General features: G+C 41.7%; 1 protein-coding gene across 2 annotated transcripts in view; it reads left to right on the forward strand.

Annotated features, from left to right (window-relative positions):
- Positions 1-26987, forward strand: part of AFAP1L2 (actin filament associated protein 1 like 2) — a 147400-nt gene that overhangs the window by 102743 nt on the left and 17670 nt on the right. For both annotated transcript variants that reach the window (XM_036736132.1, XM_036736133.1), the window contains 4 exons: positions 13385-13475; positions 19537-19742; positions 21102-21281; positions 26613-26702. In XM_036736132.1, the coding sequence (XP_036592027.1) occupies positions 13385-13475; positions 19537-19742; positions 21102-21281; positions 26613-26702 (567 nt within the window). The remainder of the gene's footprint in view (positions 1-13384; positions 13476-19536; positions 19743-21101; positions 21282-26612; positions 26703-26987) is intronic.

Raw genomic sequence — 26987 nt, forward strand, 5'->3', positions numbered from 1 at the left:
CAGCATTCAGTTAGCATACAGACAACATTCATTTAGTTCAGGGGAAAAACGCCAGCCTTCAGTTAGCATTCAGTTAGTTCAGGGGAGCAAAGAGACAAGCATCAAGAGACATACCAAATACAGATTCATTCAGCTAGTTCAGGGGAACAAACAGCCAGCACCCTGAAGTTCAGAACATTCATTTAGTTCAGGGGAAAACAAACCAGCACCCCGAACCTCAAAACAAAAATACAAACAAATTACAAATATCAACAGACAGGCCCAATACAATTCATAATTACCAACATCTGGGCTCGGCCCGAGAGCAAGGGCTGGCCCAGAGTCATGCTTGCCGCTGCTCCCACACCAACCGGAAAAGGAAAGAGAGCTCTTCAAGTTGTCCTCTCCCCTCTTATAGAGTTTTTGACATCATCAAGCACCGCCTGAATGACCAGGGCCGATTGGTTCTTGAGTTGGCCTCTCCCCCTAGCGTAGACTAGGTTAACACCCAACAGGGCATGGCTCTGGAGTTAACACCTCCCCTAAGCCAGCCCCATGACTCATCACACAGAAAGTTCTCTGCTTCCTGGCATGGTCACTGGGCTTCCTGCCCCGGAAGAGCAAGCCCCAGTGTTCAGGGAAGCTCAATGAGGTAAGCTGAGTCATTCAAAGAAAACAAAGGCCATTCTGGTTACAGAGAGCCACCTCGCAGAAGTCACAGAATAAGATTGCAGCAAGGATGGCAAGGTCAATAGTGATTCAGGGGTCAAGGAGAGTGGGAAGCCATTTCTAGTTGAGGGGGTCTCACTTAAGTTTGGGGGTCAGATTATACTTTTCCAAAGCTCAGTGCTTGAGGGAACATTTTGTCTCTGTTCATGTCACTTAGGAGCACTTTGCATTGATATTCTGAAGAGAAGGGATTTGAAAGAGAACAAAGTATACTGGAAAGCACTGGATTCAGGAGATCTGGGTTTGAATCCTATCTTTTCTGTTTAATAGCTGGGTGGCCAAGACCAAGTCGCTTAACCTACCTGTGCCTCAGTTTTACCATATAGTACAATAGGGATAGGCACTTAGGTGGCATCATGGATATAGTGCTGGGCTTGGAGTCAGGAAGATTCATCTTCCTGAGTTCAAATCTGGCCTCATACACTTATTAGCTATGTGACCCTGGGCAAGTCATTTAACCCTGTTTGCCTCAGTTTCCTCATCTGTAAAATTAGATAGAGAAGAAAATGGTAAATCATTCTAGTATCTTTGCTAAGAAAACTCCAAAGGGGGTCATGAAGAGTCAGACATGACTGAAAAACTACTCTACAACAACTACCAGAATGGGGATAATACCTTTAGAACCTGCAAGATTGTTGTGAAGCTCAAATGAGAGAGCACTTTGAAAACCATAAAGCTTTAAACTGCACTCTTTGTAGGGATACCTCATATGAAGTCATGGAGGGTTATTAAGAGAAGGGATAGAAGAAAGTAATTTGGGCACTTTCCAGTGCCAATGAGGGGTGAGCATGTAGCATGTAGCAGCTTCTCTGAGTGGACTGGGTGTGTTGCTATTGTGTGATTATGGATCTTCTGCTCCAAGAACCCTTATTCCTTGCCATATGGACACTCTATTGCTTGCTTTGCCTCTGAGGGAGCAGCTGTTCACAGGTTAACCAAAAATGAAGGGAATTTCCTGAGTTGGAACCTCACTCCAACTGTGTAGTGTCAACTCAGACCCAGGAATTTGTGTGTGTTTAAAATAGTGAGGCAAATTTATTTGCTTCAAGATTTCACATGGACAAGTTTTAAAGTTCATCAGGTCACCATGAGCACCTTCCAAAGGAGCTTGACTTCCTTGAGAAAGATAGCTTTCATAATCCTTTACGGTAGGGATTCTTCATCTGGGGTCTATAGACTTGGTGGTTGTTGTTATTTTGTTAAATATATTTTGTTGACTTTATTTCAAATATGATTGGTTTCCCCATAATCCTATGCATGTATATTATGCATTTGGAAATATTCTGAGAAGAGATCTATAAACTTCACCAGACTTCCAAAGGGGTCCATGACCCACACAAAATGTTAAGATCTCTTGCTTAAGGGGAGCCTGACTATGGGGTTTATTACCCAGGAATCTTCCCTTTCAGCTACCTCAGCAGGAAAGGCTCTGGTATATAAAATAAAGGAACTTGGAAAGAAGTGTGGGGTGAGGAAAGGGGGGGTGTCCAAGGGAGCAGAAATTATGGAGAAGGCTAGCTCCTTCTCTAGAGAGAACATCACATTTCTAGTGGATTCTGCTCTGGGGCAGGGGAGTACAGAAGAGATTTGTTTGAGAAAACATTAGTCAGTGTAATTGATGGGGCAAAACCCAATGTAATGCTGAGGAAAGCTTTTAGATATAAGGCAGTTGTTCCAGTGGATGAATTCCAGACCCTGGGGAGATTTTCCAGAAAACCCATCCAGCTTCATAGTAGAAGCCAGCTCCATTTTCCATGGAATTACTTTGCTGTGAAGCAAAGACTGTCTTCTCCAACTTCTTCAAGTGATCACCTTTGCGCTGTCCAAGGTTCACTCTCCCTGAGGGAACTGCCAGAGCAGTGAGTGAATCATAAGATAGGCCTTAAAGCCGGGATGAGCCAAGAGCCCAATGACCCACACATACATCATATTTCCCTTTTTTTCATCTCTGTAACAAATCCCAACCTCCTCACAGCCAGGCATGGTTCTTAGCATTAAGCACTGAGAGAGTCTGGCTTGGGTGGAGGGAAGAACAGCTGTACAGGCTTGGAGCATCTGAATTTGGAAAAACAGGGTAGTTGTCCCTGATGAGAAAATGCACTGGATGAAGGAGCACACAGCTCCAACTCAGCTGATTCTAGGTACGGAGTGAGCCTATGTTCTCTCATACCAGATAGATTATGAAGAAACTTACTCAACACTTTGACTCTAGCATTCATTCAGTCAACAAACATTTATTGAGAATTTGCTACAGGTACTGTGCTAAGTGCTGGGGAAACAAATAAGAAAAAGAAAGATAGTCCCTGCTCTCAAGGAGCTTACAATCTAATGGGGGAAGACAATATCTGAAAAGAGCAGAAGGGGGAGGTGAGCAAGAAGGTACCCAGCATGGAAGCATGGTGGAGACTAGCATGCCATGACTTCACTAGTTCCTCCTTAGGAAGACTCTTACTAGCCTTAGCTTTAGCTTAAGTGAGAAGGGTATGATCCCCAAACCACCATCTTTTTCAGAAATTTTGGTGGCCACAGACTAGGTACACTTCAGGAAACCATGTGGCAGAAAGTTGGGAGAAAATGGAAATTAGACTTGTGGCTTTTCAGAGGTATGGCCATAAGTGAGATGAAACCAGGATGGTGGCACCTCTCTCTGCTCCAGCTGGTTAACTCAAGCTCCTTAAGCTTATTCTGGTTTGAACTCACCACTGTGGCCTGGGCCAGATCCCTATCCTAGTAGTGCCCAGTCTGTTGGGTTAGCTGCTACCACTGATTACCTGGGGTCCTTGCTCCCAACTAGCCACAGGCTTGGCAGCTTCTTCCTTTTCCTTTGAAAATAAATAATATTTATCCTTTTAAGTGCCTTAAAGTAGATTTACTGGAAAACCCTCCAGGATTTTTTCTTCTTTTTTTAAATTATTTCATTTTTCCCAATTACATGTAAAAACAATTTTTAACATTCATTTTTTTAAAATTTTGAGTTCCAAATTGTCCTCCTCCCTCTCTGATATGGTAAGTAATTTGACATAGGTTATACATGTGCATTCATGCAAAATATTTCTAGATTAGTCATGTTGTGAAAGAAAACACAGACCAAAAAAAATGTAAAAACTAAGAAAAGTGAAATATATAGTATGTTTCAATCTGCATTCATATTCCATCAGTTTTTTCTCTGTTTTTTTTTTTTTAGTTTTACCAGAACACAAATACAGAATAGAGGAAAGAAACAAAAACATATCATAAACTTATCATAAACCAGTTCTTTCTCTGGAGGTAGATAGTATTTTTTGTCATAAGCCCTTTGGAATTGTCCTGGATCATTATGTATTGTTGAGAGTAACTAAGTCATTCACAGTTGATTATAGTACAATATTGATGCTACTATATACAGTGTTCTCCTGGTTCTACTCATTTCACTTTGCATCAGTTCAAGGAAGTCTTTCCAGTGTGGGGAACATAGGATGGGTAACAGTTTCACAAATTGCAAAAGGGTCTTACAGTTGAATCCCAGTCCGCCTACATGATGCCTGACTGCTTGTTTTAGTTATGCCTTAAGTCTTATCTTCATCTTAACACTCTATTTCCCTTGCCCTGGATTTGACTGGTCAGGCTACAGCCACACTCCTCCATGTCTCAATAAAAGATGCACATGTAATATTACAAATTTCTACTGCAAGCTTAGTGAGTCAGCAAAGCTAAGGCAATAATCTGCTTCTTCATTCATTAATAGAAACCTTGCATGCATTGTAAGAGAGGTGGTAGTCCTATTGTATTCTGTCCTGGTCAGAACACTTCTGGAGTATTGTGCGAAGTGCCGGGTGTCCCATTTCAGAAAGAATGTTGACAACTGGGAGAACATCGTACACAGCAACAGCAATATTGTAACAATGATCATCTGTGAAAGACATAGTTACTCTGATCAACACAACGATCCTTGCAAAACCATTCCAAAGGACTCATGATGAAAATGCTACCCACCTGCAGAAAGAAAAATAATGAATTCTGAATGTAAATGGCTTTATTTTGGGGGAGGGGTCTTTTGCATCATGCTAGTATGGAAATATGTTTTGTGTGACTTCACATGTATAATCATCTTGCTTGCCTTCTCAATGGGTGGAGAAGGGGTGGAAAGGAGGGAGAGAATTTGGAACTGAAAAAATTTTAAAACAAATGTTAAAAAAAATTTTTAATGTAATTGGAAAATATTTAAGGAAATAAGAAAAGAAATTTTATTTTTCTTTAAATTTATTTAATATATTTAGTTTTCAGCATTGATTTTCACAAAAGTTTGAATTACAAATTTTTTCCCCATTTCTACCCTCCCTCCACTCCAAGATGGCATATATTCTGGTTGCCCCATTCCCCAGTCAGCCTTCCCATCTGTCACCCCACTCCCCTCCCATCCCCCTTTCCCTTCTTCTCTTATAGGGCAAGATAAATTTCTATGCCCCGTTGCCTGTGTATCTTATTTCCTAGTTGCATGCAGAAACTTTTTTTTTGTTGTTGTTGTTGTTTTTGAACATCTGTTTTTAGAACTTTGAGTTCCAAATTCTCTCCCTTCTTCCCTCCCCACCCACCCTCCCTAAGAAGGCAAGCAATTCAACATAGGCCACATGCATATCATTATGTAAAACCCTTCCACAATACTCATGTTGTAAAAGATTAACTATGTTTTGCTCCTTCCTAACCTATCTCCCTTTATTGAATTTTCTCCCTTGACCCTGTCCCTTTTTGAAAGTGTTTGTTTTTGATTACCTCCTCCCCCGTCTGCCCTCCCTTCTATCATCCCCCCTTTTTTATCTTCTTCCTCCTTCTTTCCTGTGGGGTAGGATACCCAATTGAGTGTGTATGGTATTCCCTCCTCAGGTCAAATCCAATGAGAGCAAGATTTACTCATTCCCCCTCACCTGCCCCCTCTTCCCTTCCTACAGAACCACTTTTTCTTGCCACTTTTATGCAAGATAATTTGCCCCATTCTATTTCTCCCTTTCTCCCTCTCTCAATATATTCTTCTCTTATCCCTTAAATTGATTTTATTTTTTTAGATATCATCCCTTCATATTCAACTCACCCTGTGCCCTTTGTGTGTGTATACACCTACATATATACATACGTAGACACATATATATATATATATGTATACACACACACATATATATATATATATGCATATTCCTTTCAGCTACTATGATATTGGGGTCTCATGAATCATACATATCATCTTTCTATGTAGGAATGTAAACAAAACAGTTCAACTTTAGTAAGTCCCTTATGATTTCTCTTTCTTGTTTACCTTTTCATATTTCTCTTGATTCTTGTGTTTGAAAGTCAAATTTTCTATTCAGCTCTGGTCTTTTCACTGAGAAAGCTTGAAAGTCCTCTATTTTATTGAAAACCCATATTTTGCCTTGGAGCATGATACTCAGTTTTGCTGGGTAGGTGATTCTTGGTTTTAATCCTAGCTCCACTGACCTCAGGAATATCGTATTCCAAGGCCTTCGGTCCCTTAATGTGGAAGCTGCCAGATCCTGTGTTATCCTGATTGTTTTTCCACAATACTCAAATTGTTTCTTTCTGGCTGCGTGCAGTATTTTCTCTTTGACCTGGGAGCTGTGGAATTTGGCGACAATGTTCCTAGGAGTTTTCTTTTTGGGATCTATTTGAGGGGGCAATCTGTGGATTCTTTCAATTTCTATTTTACCCTCTGGCTCTAGAATATCAGGGCAGTTCTCCTTGATAATTTCTTGAAAGATGATATCTAGGCTCTTTATTGGATCATGGCTTTCAGGTAGACCAATAATTTTTAAATTATCTCTCCTGGATCTATTTTCTAGGTCAGTGGTTTTTCCAGTGAGATATTTCACATTGTCTTCCATTTTTTCATTCCTTTGGTTCTGTTTTATAATATCTTGATTTCTCATCAAGTCACTAGTTTCTATTTGCTCCAATCTCATTTTTAAGGTAGTATTTTCTTGAGTGGTCTTTTGGACCTCCTTTTCCATTTGGCTTATTCTGCCTTTCAAGGCATTCTTCTCCTCATTGGCTTTTTGGAGCTCTTTTGCCATTTGAGTTAGTCTATTTTTTAAAGTGTTGTTTTCTTCAATATTTTTTTCAGTATATTTTTGGGTCTCCTTTAGCAAGTCATTGACTTGTTTTTCATGGTTTTCTTGCATCCTTCTCATTTCTCTTCCCAATTTTTCCTCTACTTCTCTAACTTGCTTTTCCAACTCCTTTTTGAGCTCTTCCATGGCCTGAGACCAGTTCATGTTTTTCTTGGAGGCTTTTGGTGTAGGCTCTTGCACTTTGTTGACTTCTTCAGGTCGTATGTTTTGGTCTTCTTTGTCACCAAAGAAAGATTCCAAAGTCTGAGACTGAATCTGGGTGTGTTTTCGCTGCCTGGCCGTGTTCCCAGCCAACTTACTTGACCCTTGAGTTTTTTGTTGGGGTATGACTGCTTGTAGAGCAAAGAGTACTTTGTTCAAAGCTTGAGGGGATGCGCCGTTGATTTCAGAGCTATTTCTATATAGGCAGCTCTGCCACCCCAGCACTCCTTCTCCCCCAAGAACTGCCAACCTGGACCTGATGCAAATCTTCAGCAGGCTCTTCACTCCTGCTCTGATCTGCCACTTAATTCCTCCCACCACGTGGGCCTGGGGCTGGAATTAACTGCAGCTGTAGTTCTGTAGCTGCACCTCCCCTGCTGCCCCTGAGGCGGTGGCCAAACCACGAACTCTGTCCCCCCCGCAGCTTTTCCCACTAACCTCTCTTGTCTTTGGTGTTTGTGGGTTGAGAAGTCTGGTAACTGCCGCATCTCACTGATTCAGGGTGCTAGGGCCTGTTCTGCCCAGCTCCTGGTCTGGCTGGTCCTGCTGCCTCCCATGCTGCGCTCCACTCCCCTCCACTCCGTGCATGATAGACCTCACCCAGCGACCATCCAGGCTGTGCTGGGCTGGATCCCTGCTTCCCTCTCCTATTTTGTGGGTTCTGCAGTTCTAGAATTTGTTCAGAGCCATTTTTTATAGTTTTTTGGAGGGATGTGGTGGGGAGCTCATGCAAGTCCCTGCTTTCCAGCTGCCATCTTGGAAAAAAAAGCTTTAAAGAAAGAATGTTGACTTTCTTGAATGCATCCATTATCAATGCAGACCAGAATGGCAGAGGAACTCAAAGTCATGCCTTAAAAGTATGTATGTATATTAGAAAGAACCAGGTATTCCAACTGGGTATGTTTAGCCTGGAAAAGAGAAGACTAGGGGAAAGGAAAGGGAATAAGCATTTATACAGAGCCTACTATATATGCTGGACTGTGCTAAGCCCTTTACAAATATTGTCTCATTTAATCCTCGAAACAACCCTGTAAGGTAGGTGCTGTTATTGTCCCCATTTTGCAGTTGAGAAAACTGAGGCAAATGGAGGTTAAATGACATGCCCAGGGTCACACAACCAATAAGTGTCTGAGATCAATTTTGAACTCAGATCTTCATGACTCCAGGCCCAGCATTCTATCCACTGTACCACCTAGCAGCCTCCAGCTATAGGAAGGGGGCAGGGCATGATTATTGTTTTTACAATAAGACTGATATGTGGGAGAGAAATCATGTGTGCGTGACCCTGGGCAAATCACTTAACCTCTCTTTGCCTTGATCTACTGGAGAAGGAAATGGCAAATCTCCCCAGTACTTTTGCCCAAAAAAACCCTATGGACAGTATGGTCCATAGGGTCGTGAATAGTTAGACAGGACTGAGCAACAGCAAGCATTTTGGTTTATTGTAAGGAAACATTTTTTCTTTTTTTATTTCAATCATTTACTAAATGCCTACCATGTGCCAGGCACCATGCAAAGTGCTTCACAAAATATTTACACATATCTCATTCGATCTTCATAACCACTCTTGGAGTTGGTACTATTATTATCACATTTTCCATTAAAGAAACCAAGGTAGACAAAAGTTAAGTACTTACCCAGCATCCTACAGCAAAGGTTAAGTGACTTGCCCAGGCAGGGTCACACTGAAGGGAAAGATTTTCCAACTGGGCCATCCATCTAAAGATGTAACAGGCTACCTCAGAGGGTACCAGAGACAGTCAAATAGAGCCTAGCTAACTGATTTTCTGGGATTTTGTATATGTGATTCATGCTTTAGGGAAGCATTAGAATAGATCAGAGGTGTCAAACACACTGGCTGGATGTCCACAGCACTCCAGAGTGCTACCCAAACTAGATTAAAATGTAATTGGGAAATAAATCAAAATACTGTGTGTGTACATATATGTGTGTGTATGTATGTACATATACATCACTCTAAAACTAAGTCAATATGCAGTCTACAGGGGTCCTTATGTACATACATAAGTGGCCCCATTTCTATTTGAGTTTGATGCCGCTGAAGTAGATGACTCATAATGTTTCTTCCAATTCTGCTTCCATGACCTTTATGATATCAGGACCTAGAAAAGTATTTTTTTTTCCTCTAGCTCCCCAGCTTAGGAATTCTCTGGATCACCTCACTGATCATGGTTTTGGAAAATCCCTTCTGTTCTTTTCTTCTGCTTCCAGCAAGAAAAAACCTTCCCTCTCAGAATTCCAAAGCTCTCCCTCCTACCCCTCAAATGTCCTATTTCAGCCTAAGGAGGGGTGATCTCCACATTCTCATCCCCAGAAGCTGCCCCCATTTCACTGTAACTTATCCCTCTATTCTGGGTACTCTGCTTGAAACCATTCCTCTAGTTACTTGACTGTTTATGATCCTTACAGGAGTGAATGAAAATGTACCCCTAGAAAAGACAAGGGTAGGGCTCTGTTGTGACTGTGTGAATGTGGTCCCTGACTCCAAAGCAGCCAGCTGCTCCAACTGCCTCGGGAGAAACAGATGTTCTCAAGCTGATTGCCATCAGATTTCTCTGTTCTACACTCCTCCATCTTCTCCCATACTCTGAAAATGAAAAGATAAAAGACTAGTCCTAAATGAGTTAACTTAATTGGGAGAGTTTCACACAACTTGTCTATTGATACATCTGAATAATTTAGCCATGACCTACTCACTGACCCTTCCTCCTCTCTCCACCCCCAATCCAAAGATGTGTCTCACAATACTGACTTCTTGAACTTCCTGTACTGTAATACACATTGTGGTTGTGTTGCAAAAGTAAAGAATCAGTGCTCCCTCACTGCTGGGTCAGAGCTCTTAGAGTGTATGTGTTTATTACTTCTGGGGAAAAAACTTATTCAAGTAGGGCCTAAGCATAGAAATCCAGCTTTCTTACACTAGAGAACGGGGCTTTTTCACACTAAGATTATGAGAATCCTCATCTGAACCCAAATCCTGGTTGTCTGGGATTTTTCAAAGAAACATCATCTTCTAGGTAGTAGGAAAGTTTTCATCCTAAAAGTTCCAGTCTTCCCATCTAGTCAGGCCTGATCTGGCCCATTTGAAAGACTAAGTAAGAAGATTCCGAGAGCTCAATTGAGTCAATCAATGGAGAAAGCAGAAATTATGTTATCCCTTTATCATACGATTTCCTATAAGGGCATCTTACTAACATTTTGATATGTTTAAATCTACTCTTTCCAGGGAACTTGTATGGGCAAGGGCATAGGGGATTGCTTCTCTAACAACTGCTCTTGCATACCCACTTAATAAATCCCCATTTCTTTTTTTTGTCTTTTTTGGCAGGGCAATTGGGGTTAAGTGACTTGCCCAAGGTCACACAGCTAGTACATGTGTCAAGTGTCTGAGGTCAGATTTGAACTCAGGTCCTCCTGACTCCAGGGCCAGTGCTCTACTCACTGCACCATCTAGCTGCCCCATAAATCCCCATTTCTAAAAGCTTATTGAATCTAACTGATAATTACTGGGAAGCTCACCTATGAGGGCTTATGAGCAAGAGTACTATAAACCCCAGTAACCTTCAGGGTTGCCCCTAGAACTCTGAGAGAAGTTGGAGTAATTCCCGTTTAGTGGGAATTGGTGAAATAGCCACGGAGGGAGTGTTACATATACATTTTGTATTTATTTTTCTGTGTTCATATTATTTGCACCTAGTAGAATGTAAGTTCCTCTAGGACAAAACTGTTTTGATTTTTGTCCTTGTATCCTTGGCACAGTACGGAATACATAGTAGGAACTTTATAAATGTTTATTGAGTCGAATTATCCTTTGTTAGCTCTTTGTGGCCCTTTGCCTACCCCCCCCCCCCCAAAAAAAAAGATTTGGCCCCATCCTTGGGGAAGTTCCTGAGTTGTTGATTCTATTCTGTGGGATCCAAGAATGGATGAGTTTAGCAAAACCAAACTGTCTCCTGAGGCAAAGTTTTGGAGATACCAGTTTATTTGCTACGATTTGGATGCTACTGAGCTTTGAGATCAGGTATTGAGTGTCCATTGTATTCAAGACCTCTGATAGGAACTGTGGAGGATACAGAGATGTACACAACCTGGTCCCTGCCCTCCCCAAAGAATTAGATTTGTAGAGATCTGCGGACTGGTGGAGGCAGCCCCCTATTTTTTTGACCCCTCTATCTTTTGCCTCCTTAGTTTGGCAGGTTTGTGAATAACTTAGAAGACAGTCATTTCCCCCCCCTTATGCAGCCCCGGGGTTATTGCCAAGGGGTCAAGTAATATGTTCATGTGTGTGTTGTGTGTGCGCATGCATGGAAGCTTGAATTTCTAAGAAAGGTCTTTGAAGTCATGCTGGGACTTTTCACAGGTTCTGGAACCTTTTCAAAGACTTATTTTACTGACATTTATCTGCTTCCTTGATTTGTACCCCTATCGACTTAAAAGATGTCCGGTATGCTTCCTAGGGTTGGCTTTCAGCTTTGCTTGACCTACTGACAATGCTGTTTTGATTGTGTTGAACTGAGAGTCCCTGTTACAAGGAGGAAGTGCTTCTAGTGTGCCCCAGCTCATAAGGAGATAATCAGATGCCTCTTACCACCTGCCCATCATTCCTCCCCTACTGTACCCCTTTCCCAGAAAGTCATGCCAGCAATTCAGCCTACAAGCCCTTTGGGCTTTGATAGGCTCCTGGGTAATCCTAGGTGGATCTGTACTAGGATTTGCCTAGGAAAGATATTCTGTATAGGATAGGGTAAAGGTCCTGACTCAGAATCCCCCTCTCCAACAGAGTTTAATTCTCCAGTAAAATGTCCCTAAAAGTTAACCCTCCCTAGGACATCACCTCACAGACACAGTTATTGTATAGTTAGAATAGATATTGAGATAGAGTTTTATAAAGCTACGGTTATGTATGTTACCTACATCTCTGGGGAAAAGTCCTAGTAAGTTCTGGGCTGCTGGCTTTTATGATAATAATGAACTTTTTACAGTATTTTAAGGCTTACAAAGACTTTCTCACACAAATCCTTTTGAGGTAGGCAAATACGTTATCATTATGCCTATTTTACAGATGAGGAAACTGAGGTTCAAAGTGGTTAACAGTAGGCCCTTGCTAGTAAGTGTCAGAGCTGGGATTTGAAACCTGGGTCTTCAGATCAGTGTCTTTTAGTACCATTACAACACACTGTTTGTATGTTTGTTTTAAGCATTCCCCTGTAATGTTTGAGGAGGGAAGAACAGGGTGGCTGACAAGCTTCTGATAGACCTTAGTGGAGCCCTAGGGCTCCCTCCTTTCCTTTCTTTCCTTACAGACCTTTGCTCATAAATCTCCTTTTCCTAAAGCAAGAAGAATACTTCAGCTAAACTGAAGGAATGGTCGGTCTTAGGCAGCTCTCTCAAAGTCCACAACTATCTCTGGTATGTTGAAAGCCAAGCACGTGCAATATTTAAAAGCCCCCAAGTGTCATAGAACAGTGTTCTAGATCTCTTTAATGTGGAATTCATAACTTAACGCATTTGTTGGTGTTTTGGCTTTTCGTCCTTCATTCTCAAAGAAGACCAATGACAACTTAACAAGCATTACCTCAATATTTTTCATGGATTTTTTAAATTTAAGAAATCATCGCAAAGGTATGTTTATAGAAAACCTAAAATGTTAAGACATTTACAGTCTGATAAGCATTTGTGAAGGTGCTAGACACGGTTAATTGATTGCTAAACGTTTATTGACCAGTTGACTCTTCTTTCTATCCTGGTACATCCTACAACATCCCAGTAAGGTAATAGTAACAGCTAGCATGTTTATAGGGCTGGAGGACCTGGGTTAAAGTCCTAGTTCTCAGTGACCATGGGGCCTGCCACTTAACCCTCTAGAAGCCTCAGTTTCTTCATCTGAGAAGGGGGTGAGATGTTCTCTAAGGTCTCCAGCTTTAAAACACTAAGGATTTTATTTTCACGTTGCTTCCTAACCCCTTGCTGAAAGGCTGATAACCTGCCTGCTTCCTTATCTGGTTGAAATTAACTTATTCCATGACCATATAACATTTTTCTCATTTTTTTTGGAGGGGGGAAGGCAGGGCAATTGGGGTTAAGTGACTTGCCCAAGGTCACACAGCTAGTAAGTGTGTCCAGTGTCTGAGGCTAGATTTGAACTCAGTCCTCCAGACTCCAGGGCTGGTGCTCTACTCACAGTGCCACCTAACTGCCCCCTCATTTTTCTCTTAGAAACTTTGTCCAGGAACTCCTTCTTTCCTTCCACTGAAAGAGTTAATTCTGAATTCTTTCTCTTGTATCTTTATTTGAAAAAAAAAAAAAAACAATGTTTGTTTTATTTGTTCATTCCACAGATTCCAGAAAGGAAACAGCTCCCAGTCCCAAAGATTGAGTCTCCAGAGGGATATTATGAAGAGGCAGAACCATATGATACTTCCTTAAATGGTACATCCCAGCAGCTTCACCATTAAGGGTGATTTAAGTACTTCATGCACATGAGAAGGGAAGTGCTTCTAATACCCCAGCAGCCGCAGACATTGCTGCCTTATAGCTGGAAGCAAGACAAATCTGGTTGGGATTGTAAAAGGTGGCTCTCTAGCAGGGTTCAACACCAGGGGTGCCTTAAGACTTGTCCCTGCAGTCAGGGCAGCACCTCCAAGAGGGCTCTCCCTGGTCTAAAGGGGGTGCATGGCTAGGACTAGAGGGCAGTCTTAAATTGGCTCAGGATCAGAAAGTTTATGGGATCTGGTGTTTCCTGTTGTCATGTTCTGCTGAGCATGGCTGACATCAGCACATTCAGGGAGAGGAAGGGTCAAGGGTCTGTGGCAAATGAGGTGAAGTCTGAAACAGAGCTGAGAAGCTTCTTTCTAACCAGGCTGTGATGAAGAGAAAGAGGCTTTAGCTGGTTTAGAGGTGTGACCCAGGCTCCCTCCTGAACCTGGCCTGCACAGAGATCATAGAGTCATAGTCATAGATCTAGAACTGAAAGAATCCTCAGAAATCATTGAATCCAAACTCCTTATTCTACGGATGAGAAAACCGTGGCTCAGAAATACTGCACACTTCGCCCAGAGACACTCAGCTAATCATATGTGTCTGAGGCAAGATTTGAACCCACGTCTTTCTGACTTCAATTACAGCAGACTACATCACAACTTTTAGGATAGGTTGGTTAAATCACAAAGACCCTCCTCAAATGAACATTTAAGGTCTGCAGTGAATCTTGACACAAAGGGATCACAGAGGAGATGCGGGAGGTGATTTTTATAGTTCTTCCTCTACCGTCCCCCAACTACCATGCCTGTCTTCCTTTTCTTCTCCAAACGTCTTTCTCTCTACCTCTTCCCTAATTCCCCTGCCAGTGCCTCACCATTCCTTGCTCACCAGTTGAGGCCCCAAGGCTAAGGCTATCTGAGCTTTGCTATAATGCATCCTATATTCTTCTGCACTGCCCCGGCTTAAAGCAGAACAGTATGATTTGATCAGCTGTCCACCTGTCTTGGTGAGTTTGTGTGAGATTATAAGGGACATTTATATAGGCCAGCTAATAGTCACAGTCGATCTTGTTGCAGGACAGGTCTCCCTCAGACTTCCCTGTAACACTGAACAAGGGGGAAGTGGTTGTCACATTTGATTGTTAAAGTTTCAATAAGCCTTCTTCAGCATTAAGCGGGTCACGGTATCATGTGGTACCTGAGATTGATTTAGCCAGGAAGGTCCAAATCTAGGGAAATACGATAAGTATGCTGAGAAATATTCATCCAGAGGATCCTCTTTGGTCCTGAAATTGGAACTGGCCATTATTCCTAGTGGCCGATCTACCAGGAAATAGAGAACCAGATAGAATCTTAATTTTAAACGGTCCTTAGTGATTACTTACTTCAACTACCTTATTCTCCAGCTGGGGAAGGTGAGAGGTTTTGACCTGCACAATGTCACACAGCTATGAGGTCATTTCTGTCAAGGTCAGAGTTGAAATTTTTAGCCTTCAAGTCCTTAAGAATAGGATTGTGAAACTGTTAGCATGAGGCCTTAGAAAGAATGTCAGATTTGAGGTTATTTAGAAATCTTTGTAGGTTTAGACTTAAGTTTATATGATCAGATTTTGTGTGTTTTCAATAAAAACTACTGTTTACTAAGTCGAAAGGACTATTTCTACTGGAACCAATTGGATAGGCATCAATTGTATGAGACTTTGGTCACCAGGGATGGTAAATGAAATCACAACACTACCGAATGCATTAGGAATAGCCAGAGGTCTTATTAATAGTTAGCACCACTTAGGTTTGAATGGTTCATGAAGGAGATTTAATCAACCCACTTATGGCTCTTGGTCTTTTCACTTCTCTGAATGGAGAATAATTTGTGGAGTGTTTTTTTTTCCTTTAAGACTTTGGAGATTAAGAAGTTCCTGCCATTTTTCCATACCCAGCACTCATTTCTGCCATCTATCTCCAGTGCCAAAGACCATAGGATCCTAGTTTCTAGAGCTTGAAGGAACATTGGAGACCATGAGTAACCTGCTCATTTTACAAATGAGGTAAACCAAGGCTCAGAGAGGTCATTTCAGTCTAGGTTCCTAGATCTGGAGCTGAAGGCCATCTAGTCCAACCCCCTTACTTTAAAGATAAGAAAACTTGAGCCTAGGGAGGTTAAGTGACTTTGCCCAAGGTCTCACAGATAGTGTGAGAGACAAGATTTAAACCTAGGTCCTCTGACTCCAGAGTCAGTCCTCTTTCTCCAGTACCATAATGCTGAGAGCTTGAAACAGCGATAGCTAAAACAGGTACCTCTCTCTGCTCAAAATTAGTGTAGCCAAATCTCCCAGCTACAGCTAGCCATGTCCCTAACCCAAGCAATAAAGAAATCAAAGAGAAGAAGGTTGAGGAGGAAAGAATATCGGCTTAATCTTAGAGGCTCAAACCTCCAATATTTTAATCCCTTCCTTCTCAACTTGGTACAAAACCTGTGGTAGAAATGTTGTGATGTTAACAGAATACCAAATTTAGAATCAAAACCAAATTCCAATCAATAGCAATGGAAGAGCTCTGGCCCATCATGGATGAGGAGACCAAGATTCTAAATAGTCCAGTTGTAATCATTGCTATCTGTATAACCTTGGAACAAGTAACTTAATCTCTCCCTGTCCCTACCTCCTCCCCTTGCCTGTGGTCATCTCCCCTTTTCTCCTAGGCCCTCATATACCCCCTTGTTCCCTCTTTCCATTTTTCTCCCTTCCCCCCTGCTTCATCACTAAAATGGGACAAAATATTAGCTTTACCTTACCAGGCTTGCTATAGAGATTAAGTGAGATGAAAGTATAAAGCAACATACAAATATAAAAAATTATGTTTTATCATTCTATCAGTAGACATAATGAATGAATATTGCTAAAAGGAATGATGTCACTGGGTGACAGGGAATACCCTGTGAAGAAAAATAGCCGAAGAGTCAGGAAACGTGTTTTCCATGGCTACCTCTGCTTCCCTCATACCGTGTTTTCACCTACCATCTGGTTCTAGGCTCTGGAAAGTTGGCATCCCAGTTTTGCTTGATGTAATTTGAAGAACAGTTGGATGGGCATGGTTAGCTGTCTGTCTGTAATTGATGTGCTGAACATCTGATGCTTTTTCAGACAGTTGGTCTGGGCTGCAATTTCACACGAAAGCTCCGGGCTGCTTTGTTAGTTTCTGATGAGTGAGGTGAGGCAAATCAGGAACCCACAGGTTGGGGCGCTTTAGCAGGCTGAAGTGGTGACTCACTGAAGCATCCGCCTCTGCATCTTAGATAGTCTTCCTTCTCCCAGCAAGTACCAGTGTGCCTGACTCCCAGATAGTTGGGAAGGAGCATCAGAAGGAGGTGAGACTCTTCATAATGTAGACATTTGGTTATGGGCTTTGGTTTAGAAAGACTCAAATAGCTTCCTGTTGTTCATCACTGTTCAGTGAATTTGGATTAATTAATTACATGAGAGTTTGGGTCATTGTAAGGACATCTTAATTGATTTGGGCATTGCTAACTTAGTAGGCAACCAAAATTATACTGGGAGGAGTTGTTAAAATAGCAAGGTAGATGGGAGAAATACAACCTCTATTGGCTCTCAAGAAAGGCAGAATTGAGAGATGATTTGGGGAATAGCCAAATTGCTTCAAAATGATGTTGGTATGTACTCAGGTTGAAAATTGGCCTTTTAATGAACTGGACATCCATATTTGTGCCTAGTTAAGGATTATGTGACAGTGTCAATTGTCATGCTCCCTTGGTCCATAGGATCTCGCCTACAGTGAATGAAAGTAATTTTATTGATTACCTGAAAGTCAGAATGGTTTGATATATCTATTTCTCTGTGCGTGCCTGATTACCCACTGTTAAGTGTGTTACTGAGTGAAGTCAAAGGTTGTTAGTGTACCCTCAGCATCCCCAGGATAGGACAGTTTTCAGCTGAAACCAGGCTCCATCCTTCTTGCTTGAAACCTTAATCATGCCATCTGTGACTCTTTCTTTTCCTCTCCCCCTCCCTTTCCATGCCTTTTTTCTTTCTAAATATTGTACAGGTGATTCTGGTACATTTTCCATCACTGGAATCCCAAAGTGGGTGCAGGTGCCTGAGGGAGTCATTTATGCCACAGTCACTTTGGGTACTGCCCTTTTCTGAATCTGGAATGCTATACCTTTATATCCTTGCAGAGTAACTTTGGGAAATGTTAACTGTTCAAAAGAGTATTCATTACTGTCCCTTTCTCTGCCCCTGTGCATGTCCCCATCCTGCCCCTTCTTACTGTGCCCTCACTGATAGTTATTTCTGCCCTTCTTGGTTGACTTTGCTTCTATAGCCAAAGGGGCATGTGCCTGTCATATTTCCAGGAGGGGACTGGGAAAATGGGAGTCCACATTTTAGATGCCTTTGGTAATAATGGGCTTAAATAACTACATAGTGGGGGATAGCTCTACCTTCCATTCTTAGAGTCTTGTGGCATATTGAATTCTGCTTCTAGGAATGCTATAATTGCTCTCCTTCTTCGTTAGTACTCATAGGCCCCAGTAGCTATAATAATCCTAATATCCTGAATGTTATCCAAGGCATGTAAAGTACTACTTTACTATGTTATCTGTCTCAGTTTCTTTTATAATATGACATTGGAGTAAAATTGCATAGGCGCTCAGAGATCATTTAGCCCAATCTTTACCCATCTAGTCATTGTTTAAAGACCTCTAGGTGCCTCACAAGGTAACCCGTTCCATTTTCAGATAGCTCTCATTATTAAAAAGTCTTTCTTAATGTTGAGCCAATTTGTAAAATCCATTTAACTGATTAAATGAGTAGAGTATGGCTAAGAATGGGTGGAAAATTTGTGAATCACTGAATTTGGAGGTCTCAAAGACAGATTGCCTCATTGGTGGATTTGACAAGAGGATGAAGGAAGAAGGGAGACAAATGGTAGCAGGGAAGGTATGAGGAAAATAGTTGGGGTGGGAAGGAAAGGCAAGAAGTAATGTTATAAAGAATAAAACAGTAGAAGAGACTGAAAGTGATAGAGTCTTTGGGTGAGAGTAGCTTGGGGAATGGAAAGACGATCATCTTTCCCATAAAGCCATTTGGCCTGTTATTTCTTTGTATCTGCAGTTTTGAAATGGATAAAGCCAAATCATGCCTGGGAAAAATGAGCATTCAGTCTGGGTGCTAGATAAATGCTGCTACTGTTTGTCATATTCCCAGGTCATTCCAGGGCTTTTGGGTTGTCTCTCCTTCCTTCCTAAAGCAGACCCATTAATGTTAAGAGCTAGAATGGACCTTTAAAGGTCACTTAGTTTGGGGACAGGGAAGTTTTTGAAAATGATTGTTATTGAATATAGTAAATCACAATTTTGTGTTATATACACATATAAAGAGAAATATACACACTCATTTGTGTGTGCATCTATATGTATAGATATATATGCACATAAATATACATATCTATTTTATAAATGTATACACATATACATACATATAAATGTATGTATATAAATTTTTTTTCCCATTTTAGGTTGCTTTGTTTTTTATTTGCAGAAATTAGTACAGTCCCTGGCACATAGTAAATGCTCAGTAAATGCTTGCTTGCTGCTTAACTAGTCCAGCCCCCTTGTTTTACAGAGAAAGAAATTAGGGCTCAAAAAGGGCATATATGTCACATTTTTGGTCAGTACTTTCTAGAATCTGAAACCAGTAGAATTTGGGGAGGAAAAAGAAAAGGGTTTCTCTCCAGTCTTTCTGGTTTCTAGCTAGAGGAATCTTACCATTTGAAGACAAAATAAAGCAAAGAGCCAGTAGAATCAAAAAGCCATTAATGGAATACACCTCTGATCCAGGACACCTTGTTCACTAAATAGTTTTGTGGTTGCTCCTGCCCGTTGGAAGTGTGATGGCATGATTCCCTTTGTCCCTTGCCTGAACAGAGCATGCCTGGAAACAACCTACTTGCTTTCCAGACAGACAGACTGTGACTAAACTGATCCTTCTTTACAGATGACGGTGAACCTGTGAGTAGTTCCTATGAGTCATATGATGAAGAGGAGAGCAGCAAGAGCAAGTCAACACCCCACCAATGGCCATCCCCAGAAGCTACCATCGAGCTGATGAAGGATGCCCGGATCTGTGCATTCCTGTGGAGGAAGAAGTGGCTGGGACAGTGGGCCAAGCAGTTGTGTGTCATTAAGGACAACAGATTATTGGTTAGAAAAACACTGTTTTGTACCTAACATGAATTAGTCCTATTTTTTTCCCTTTGGCAGAAGGAGGAGAGGAGGATAACTAATATCTGAGATTCAGGCTTGTGACAGATGTTTTGCCACTTTAGCCCCGATCGGTAAGGTATATTAGCATCTGTTGCCAGATGTGGACTTGCTAATGTACAGACAGCTCTCAATTTCATGTGGAGACTGATGTTATGCCATGGCTACCTTTCTTTATATTGTCCCGTTGCTTCTCCCTGATCTTTGTGCTTCAAGCAGATTGTGTACATCTTTCTAACCACTTTACTGTTTTAATTTGGTGCATGATCAAGGCATCGCAGGAGGTGTTATTGTGACAACAAAAACCCTTACTAGATTATTCATTCTGTTATATTATTTGTAATAATACAACCCCAATTGGCTCAGTACATAGACCTCATGTCATATAGCACAGGTATTGTGGGGATACTCCAGAAATGCTGAATAATATAAAAATCTATCAGCTTTAGTTTGGGAATGACCTTTTATTTTCTAACATATAACCTTTCCAATTAGCTTTAATAAAAATAAATTCTATTGATATCTTTTGTTTTTTATCACTTACATCTCCCAATATATTCCTTCCTCTCCCTCTTCCAGAGAGACATCATTATAAAGAACAATGGAGAAAAAAAAAGTTTGGAAAAACTATCAATACATCAAAAAAAAAAAAGTCTGACATTAAATACAGTTTTCCACACTCAGAGTCTCCCACCTCTGTAAGGAAGTGGGAGAGATGCCTTTTCATTTCCCTTCTTTGCCCAATTAAGTTTTACTCAGGCTAATATTAAACTTAGATTACATTGCCCAAATCCACAACACTGATCACAGGAGTAGCTAACCACATTGTGTTGGGAAATAGAGAAAGGCTAGTTTGGTATTAAATTTTTTACTATTTACTATTCTCTTCTATGATAAGTGAGAGGCTGACTGTTTACTGTGTTTCTCAGGAGAGCCTTCTGGTATAACTACCCAGGATAAGGCATTAAGTCACAAAGATAATCATGGCCCCAAAAACCTAATCTAGTTGAATTTCAAGCTGTTTTGTATACACGCTGTACCATTTGTTAAGAAGGAGGAGGAGAAGGAGGAGGACGGGGGAGAGAGAGAGAGAGAGAGAGAGAGATTGATTGACCTATAGATATTACATGGTAAGATAGAAATGCTAATATTCAAAGAAAAGCTATTTGAGCATGATTTGATGGGCAGTAAACTTCTTGGTTCTATAACACAGAGGTGGGTTTGGTGGATTTTGCAAAAGTGACGGTTGCACCTGCTTTTTGTGGTTTTCACTGTTTAATTCTAGCCTCTTGTTTCCAGTGCTACAAATCCTCCAAGGATCACAATCCCCAGCTTGATGTGAGTCTGGTAGGCTGTAGTGTCATCTACAAGGAGAAACAAGTGAGGAAGAAAGAGCACAACCTGAAGATCACGCCAACAAATGCTGATGTGATCGTTCTGGGACTGCAGAGCAAGGACCAGGCAGAGCAGTGGCTCCGGGTGAGGAGAGCTCTGAGGTGTCCTGCATGTTCACTGGGGGTCAGAACTGGTGGTGGCAGCAGGCTATGAACTGCTTTCTTACTTTTGGGACTTGGAGGAAAGAAAGATTTAATAACCTTCCATCTTAAAGTCATGTTTTCACAAAATCTCTCAAAAAGTAGGAAGGGGCCTCCGAGGCCATCTAGTTCAGACTATAACTGACTTAGAATCCCCTCTGCAATATTACCTGTAACAAATGTAGTCTAGCTTCTGCCTACTAGTTTGAGAGTAAGCTCCAGATACCCCCACTCCCACCTCCTTGACAGCCTATTCCACTTTGGGATCCCTCTAGTCGTTAGGTGATTTTCTCCTTACATCAAGCACCCGAATTTTCCTCTCTACGACTTCCACTCATTTCCCTCGGGGGCCAAACACAAGTCTAATATATCTCCCACATGACAGTCCTTTAGATGGTTGAATACACCTCTCACATCCTCCCAGCTCTTCTCTTGAATAGGCTAACTATCCCCAATGCCTTCACCTGATCTTATTTTATGATTTGAGACCTCACCTTCACCAAAAACAAGGCATAGGTCATTTTATCCCATGTAACTGTGTTTTGGTCCTACCAGGTTCTCCTTTCCCCAAATGCTACACATACAAAAAACAGCATTTGTAACTAAATAGTAAACAGATTTCATTTTCCACTTAAGTACCTTAGTTCCAGGAAACAACACAAACTGCTTATGCATTGACACTCCTGTACTCCATTGCCAAGAAACCACAGGTTGGCACAGTGGCATGCTGAGTACTTTTTTATACTTGAGGCAATCTCTGTAAGAGCTAAGAGGGAGCAAATTTGTGGGTGGTCTAAACCTAGGAGCTGGTCCTAACCTACTCTTGATTTTAGGAGATGGGGATGAGGAGGGATTCCAGAGGGGAATGTCTCTTACATGTCCTGTCATATTCAATACTAGTATCATGATGTTAATGAAAATCACATCAATTTTTTTATGGCTCTTCAAGAAAAATCATTGGGAGAATAATTGGGAAGGATAGTAAGCTGTGTCTCCTCACTCTCACACTCTGTTTTTTCTGGGGCTACTCATGACAACTGTTCTCTGTTCCCTAGTAATACCCCCTGGGCAGGCATATAACCTCTAATCCACTTAATCGCCAAATATCTTCTCTAACAAAATGAAATGCCACCTCCTTTTTGACTCTGTTGGCACTTCCAAGTGATGTTCAAAAAGAGAGAAAAAGAAAATTTTGAGGAGTTGGGAATGTGTCTTTGGTTGTCACCATAGTGGTGTTAATGCAGTTCATTGATTTGTCACTTACCTCTTTAGCCACAAAGTTAAATTTAATTCAGAAAATATTAATTCAGCAGATGAGCCTAGCATTGTAAAAGATACAATAGCATAAGATCAAGAACCTATATCATAGTTGGGGGCGGGGGGACAAAAGATAATGCATATAAACTGATTAAGGAACAATACAAGATGATGGCATATTTAAGTGTTAAATATAAGAAGATGTCAGACTATATTGTATAGATAATAAGTGTCATGGGGAGTGCTTTCATCATTTGCCAGAGTAACTGGGAAAGACTTCATGAAGAAGTTAGGGTTTAAAGAATGTTACATAGATAAGAAGTCAGAGGTGTGCGAGAACCCAAAGGAAGATGTGACAGCAGGAATGCTAAAAATGAGGCAGCTAGCTTCCCTTGAGCAGAAGGTACTCACTGGGGCACATAGTGATAGACGAGATTGGAGAAAGGAGGCTTGGTACCAGATGAAGGGTCTTGAATGCCAGGAGGAGGAGTCAGCTGTGCTGATCTCCCAGACAATGACAGGCCACTTATTTCCTTACTGAAAGCATACACCTGTTAGGGACTTAGTAAATGCTTTTTCTGGTTGTTGCTTTTGACGTGAAAAAGGAACAGCATCCAAGGGGAGACCTTAACCATCTGTTACTGTTCCATAAATAAACCAAGAGAGACACAATCCAACTCTTGCCCTTCTCTTGATTCCAAAAGATATTCCGTAGCTTGAGCCTTGACTGACACCTGAATAAGAGCACTATGAGGAATCTTGGCCAAAAAGCTGCCCTTCCCTTTTTTTTCTCCATCTCTCCTTCCCTTCACTACCATTTGTGTGTGCTGCCAATTAGACGTGTCTCTATTTAGAAGAAACATCTCGCTGCAGCTTGTTGGATGTAACCGACTTGGAAACACTGCCGAAGTTTTGCAAACTGCAATTTTAAACATCCATTGCCTTATTAAAAAGCAACAGAAAACAACATCTGCTGGAGCCACTAGCTCCCCAACTGTCAATACTCAGTTACTTCAGAATTTGAAGGGAGGAAGGCTTGTTTTCTGAGGCCTTGCAAAATGCCTTCCTTGGAAAAATAGAATGCTACCTCCCCACACCCCACGTACTCCAAACTCACAGCATTTGTGCCAAATAAAGTGCAAAAAGAGAGAGAAAATATGAGAGCACTGGCATGCAGCCTAGTGCTGAGGGGTACTTCAGGGTCAAAAATGTTGTGGGTGACTGAAGTTAGGAACTTAGAATGGAGTGGGGTGGGAAGGGACAGGGAGAGCCCCAGTTCAGCAGTTAGTTTTGATTGATAAAATTCAGAAGGTCACAGAGCCAGAGCAGGAAGGAACCTCCAAGTTCATCCATTCTATCCCTCCTCCCTCATTTTTTTTTTGTTTTTTGGGATTTTTTTTTTTGGAGAGGGGAAGGCAGGGCAATTGGGGTTAAGTGACTTGCCCAAGGTCACACAGCTAGTAAGTGCATCAAGTGTCTGCGGTTGGATTTGAACTCCGGTCCTCTGGATTCCAGGACCAGTGCTATATTCACTGCACCACCTAGCTTCCCCTCCCCTCATTTTATAGATGAGGAAACAGCCCTAGAGGGTTTAAGTGACTTTTCTAAGGTCATACAGGATTTGAACCCAGGCCTACCAAGTCCATGCTCTTTTAAGCCCTGTACCAGGTTGCATTCAGAGTAAGAGCACATAATTTTCAAAGAGGAATTATTTCCAAATGCATAGCTTCTTCTTGGTTGTATTTTCATAGGGGCCGTCTTTCCTCACTCTGTAAAAATCCTTAGAGGCAGTAGTAAGACCCGTTCATAGCCACATGGTTAAGTGGGCTCTATTCACGTGACCTAGTTCTAAGTGCCTGGTCACATTTTAGTGCCAGAATGGCCTGGCTAATTAAGTAACATATAACTGCTTTTCTCCCATCTGCTTCTTCCAGGTGGCCCCCTGAAGTACTGACAGACTAAGGGCAGGAATTCTAGCCCCCATCCCCCTTTTTTGCCACAGACTCCCTTTGGCAATATGGTGAAGCCTATAGACCCTTTCTCAGAATAATAGGTTTTTTTTAAATAATAAAGTAAAAATGAAGATTTTTTTTTTCCCAGTCAAGGTCACAAAACCCTTGAAATCTATCCAGTGGGCTGTGGACCCCAGGTTAAGACTCCTTGGAATACAGGCATGCCTATTGTCTGAGGTTTCAGTAGTAAGCTTTTCTGTAGTTGGGGAAAAAAGAAACCTTACTTAGCACTGCTCATGTGGATCTGAGAGAGTCCAGTTAGGCAGAGGCTAGGAGACCCTTATCTCTTCCATTCTAAGCTGGTAGGACCATATTGGCTGACTCTGTGGTTGTTATTGGAGCAAGTGGACATGTGTATAGAGATCAGAGGGTAGTGGGGAGAATGTAAGGCAATGTATGCCAACCAGTTTAAAGAGGTGAAACCTTTTATTTTCAGTCCCTCCTCACCCCCAGACACATTCAAGGAAGAGAGGGAAATGTCAGGACTTTTCAGAGGGCAACTGCTTGCCCTGTTTTCCTTTGGAAGTTCAACAAGAAAACATTTAGCTTAGTGTTTCAGAACCAAGCCCGAGTGAGTAGCAGCTGAAGCAAAACATCTGGGAATCTAGAGGAGGCTCATGGGAGGAAGGAGCTCAAGGGGCCCCAGGGAGGAGAGCTGGGAATTGGGAGAGGAAGCCCTGGGCTGAGGACTGCCAGGAAGGGAGGGAGCTGCCCAAGGAGGGGGGGCAGACTTTGGATCACAATGGGATTCAGTTTTACACCCAGAAGCAAATGAAGAAAACTCAGGAGACACCTTTAGTAGAGTCCCCAGAGCTGAAGGCAGTAGCAGTCAGTTGTCACACCAGGCTCTTAGATCTGAATGAGTTTCAGCTTATGAGTGTTTCTCCCAGGGTTTGGGAGGAGATGTAATCTGCTTGATGATCTGTAGCTTTGAGCTACCAGAATCCCAAACTGTTATCAGTGAGTGAAGTAAACTTAAGGTTTGATTCTAGCCTTCCTGAAGCATTCTCACTTAGCTCTCAGAACTGAAAAAGTCCAGCTGGTTCGAAATCAATCTCCAATGGATCTGCTATAGCTGAAGGACCAGGGATGAAGGAGGAAGTTCTTTTCTTTAAGCAATTCTGCATCTGAGATGAACCCTATACATAAATGTATGGAATAGCTGCCTCTGGCTGTATCTGTATCTCAATTTAAGTGTTACCAGAAAGCACCAGATTAAGTGACTGTAGGAAACTCCCTTGAAGCAATAGCTCTGGCTTTGATCATCCTATAAAGTCCTAGCTTCTGTAGGTCAAAGGGCCAGCCAGCCTGATCGCTTTTCTGTGTACTTCCAATTGAATCCTTTAGCCATGAATAAAGAAATTCCTCCCTAGAAGAAGCAGACCCTAGTGAGGATATTAAGGAAAATGTTTCTCAGAGCCACTCTCTCTCCCTAACTGGGTATGTCATAGAGAGGGTTCCAACACACCAAAAAGAAGAAGGAGGCTGTTCAGGAAATGTGGTAAATTTATTGAAACCACAAAGGAACTATTAACAGAAAGCAGTGGGAACCAAGGGGACCACAATGCCTGGTGGCAGGCCCATTTCTGGCAAAAAGTTTTCACTTGTGTTGTACCAACCACAGAACTCAAAATGTTAGTGACCAGGATCAGCTTGATTGACTTCATTCCCTACAACCCAAATCTCCTGGCGACATGCTTCCCTCTTCCATCTGTTAACATATGGGGTCTGAGAATCCTAATAACCTTTCCCAGCCGGAAAAACCCAGTTTCTAGAGTTCTGAAGTATAATTTCAGACTGGTCCTGGAATAGCATGGAAATGTTCCCAGGTACCTGGGAGGAAAATCATTTAACACATCACCATCTGTCCATTCTCAAGAGACTTCTGGGATTGCTGGTAGTAGTTCTGACTGAATCAAAGTGCAGGCAGTGAAAAAGTAAGTGAGGAGCAGCTAAAGTCTGGTCCTGAGTCTGGTCCACCAACTTGCTCTTCTCTTCCTACTCAGGTCATCCAAGAGGTCAGTGGCCTGCCTTCTGAAGGAGTTTTGGAAGGAAACCAGTACACCCCTGATGCTCAGCGTCTCAACTGTCAGAAAGTAAGACTAGTCCCTCTCTACAGAGGGGATTCTTAATTCTTTTATTTCTCTTAAAGTGAAAGTGAAAAATTGGGAGCTTTGTTTTTGCATCTTAGTCTAATTAATAAAAAACATGCTATGCTTGGAGAAGCACAGTGACTTTATCTTGGCTAGAAAACAAATGAAATGGATATAGACTTAAAGTACTCTCTTGCTCGAGGAAAAGAAAACTTCATTGGAACAATATTAGCTTTGTTTTAGATTCTTAAATTGGGAAATTTATTTTGTGTAGCTGTTTTCTTCCAG

This window comes from Trichosurus vulpecula, chromosome 8 (assembly GCF_011100635.1).
Source record: "Trichosurus vulpecula isolate mTriVul1 chromosome 8, mTriVul1.pri, whole genome shotgun sequence".
NCBI classification, from domain to species: domain Eukaryota; kingdom Metazoa; phylum Chordata; class Mammalia; order Diprotodontia; family Phalangeridae; genus Trichosurus; species Trichosurus vulpecula.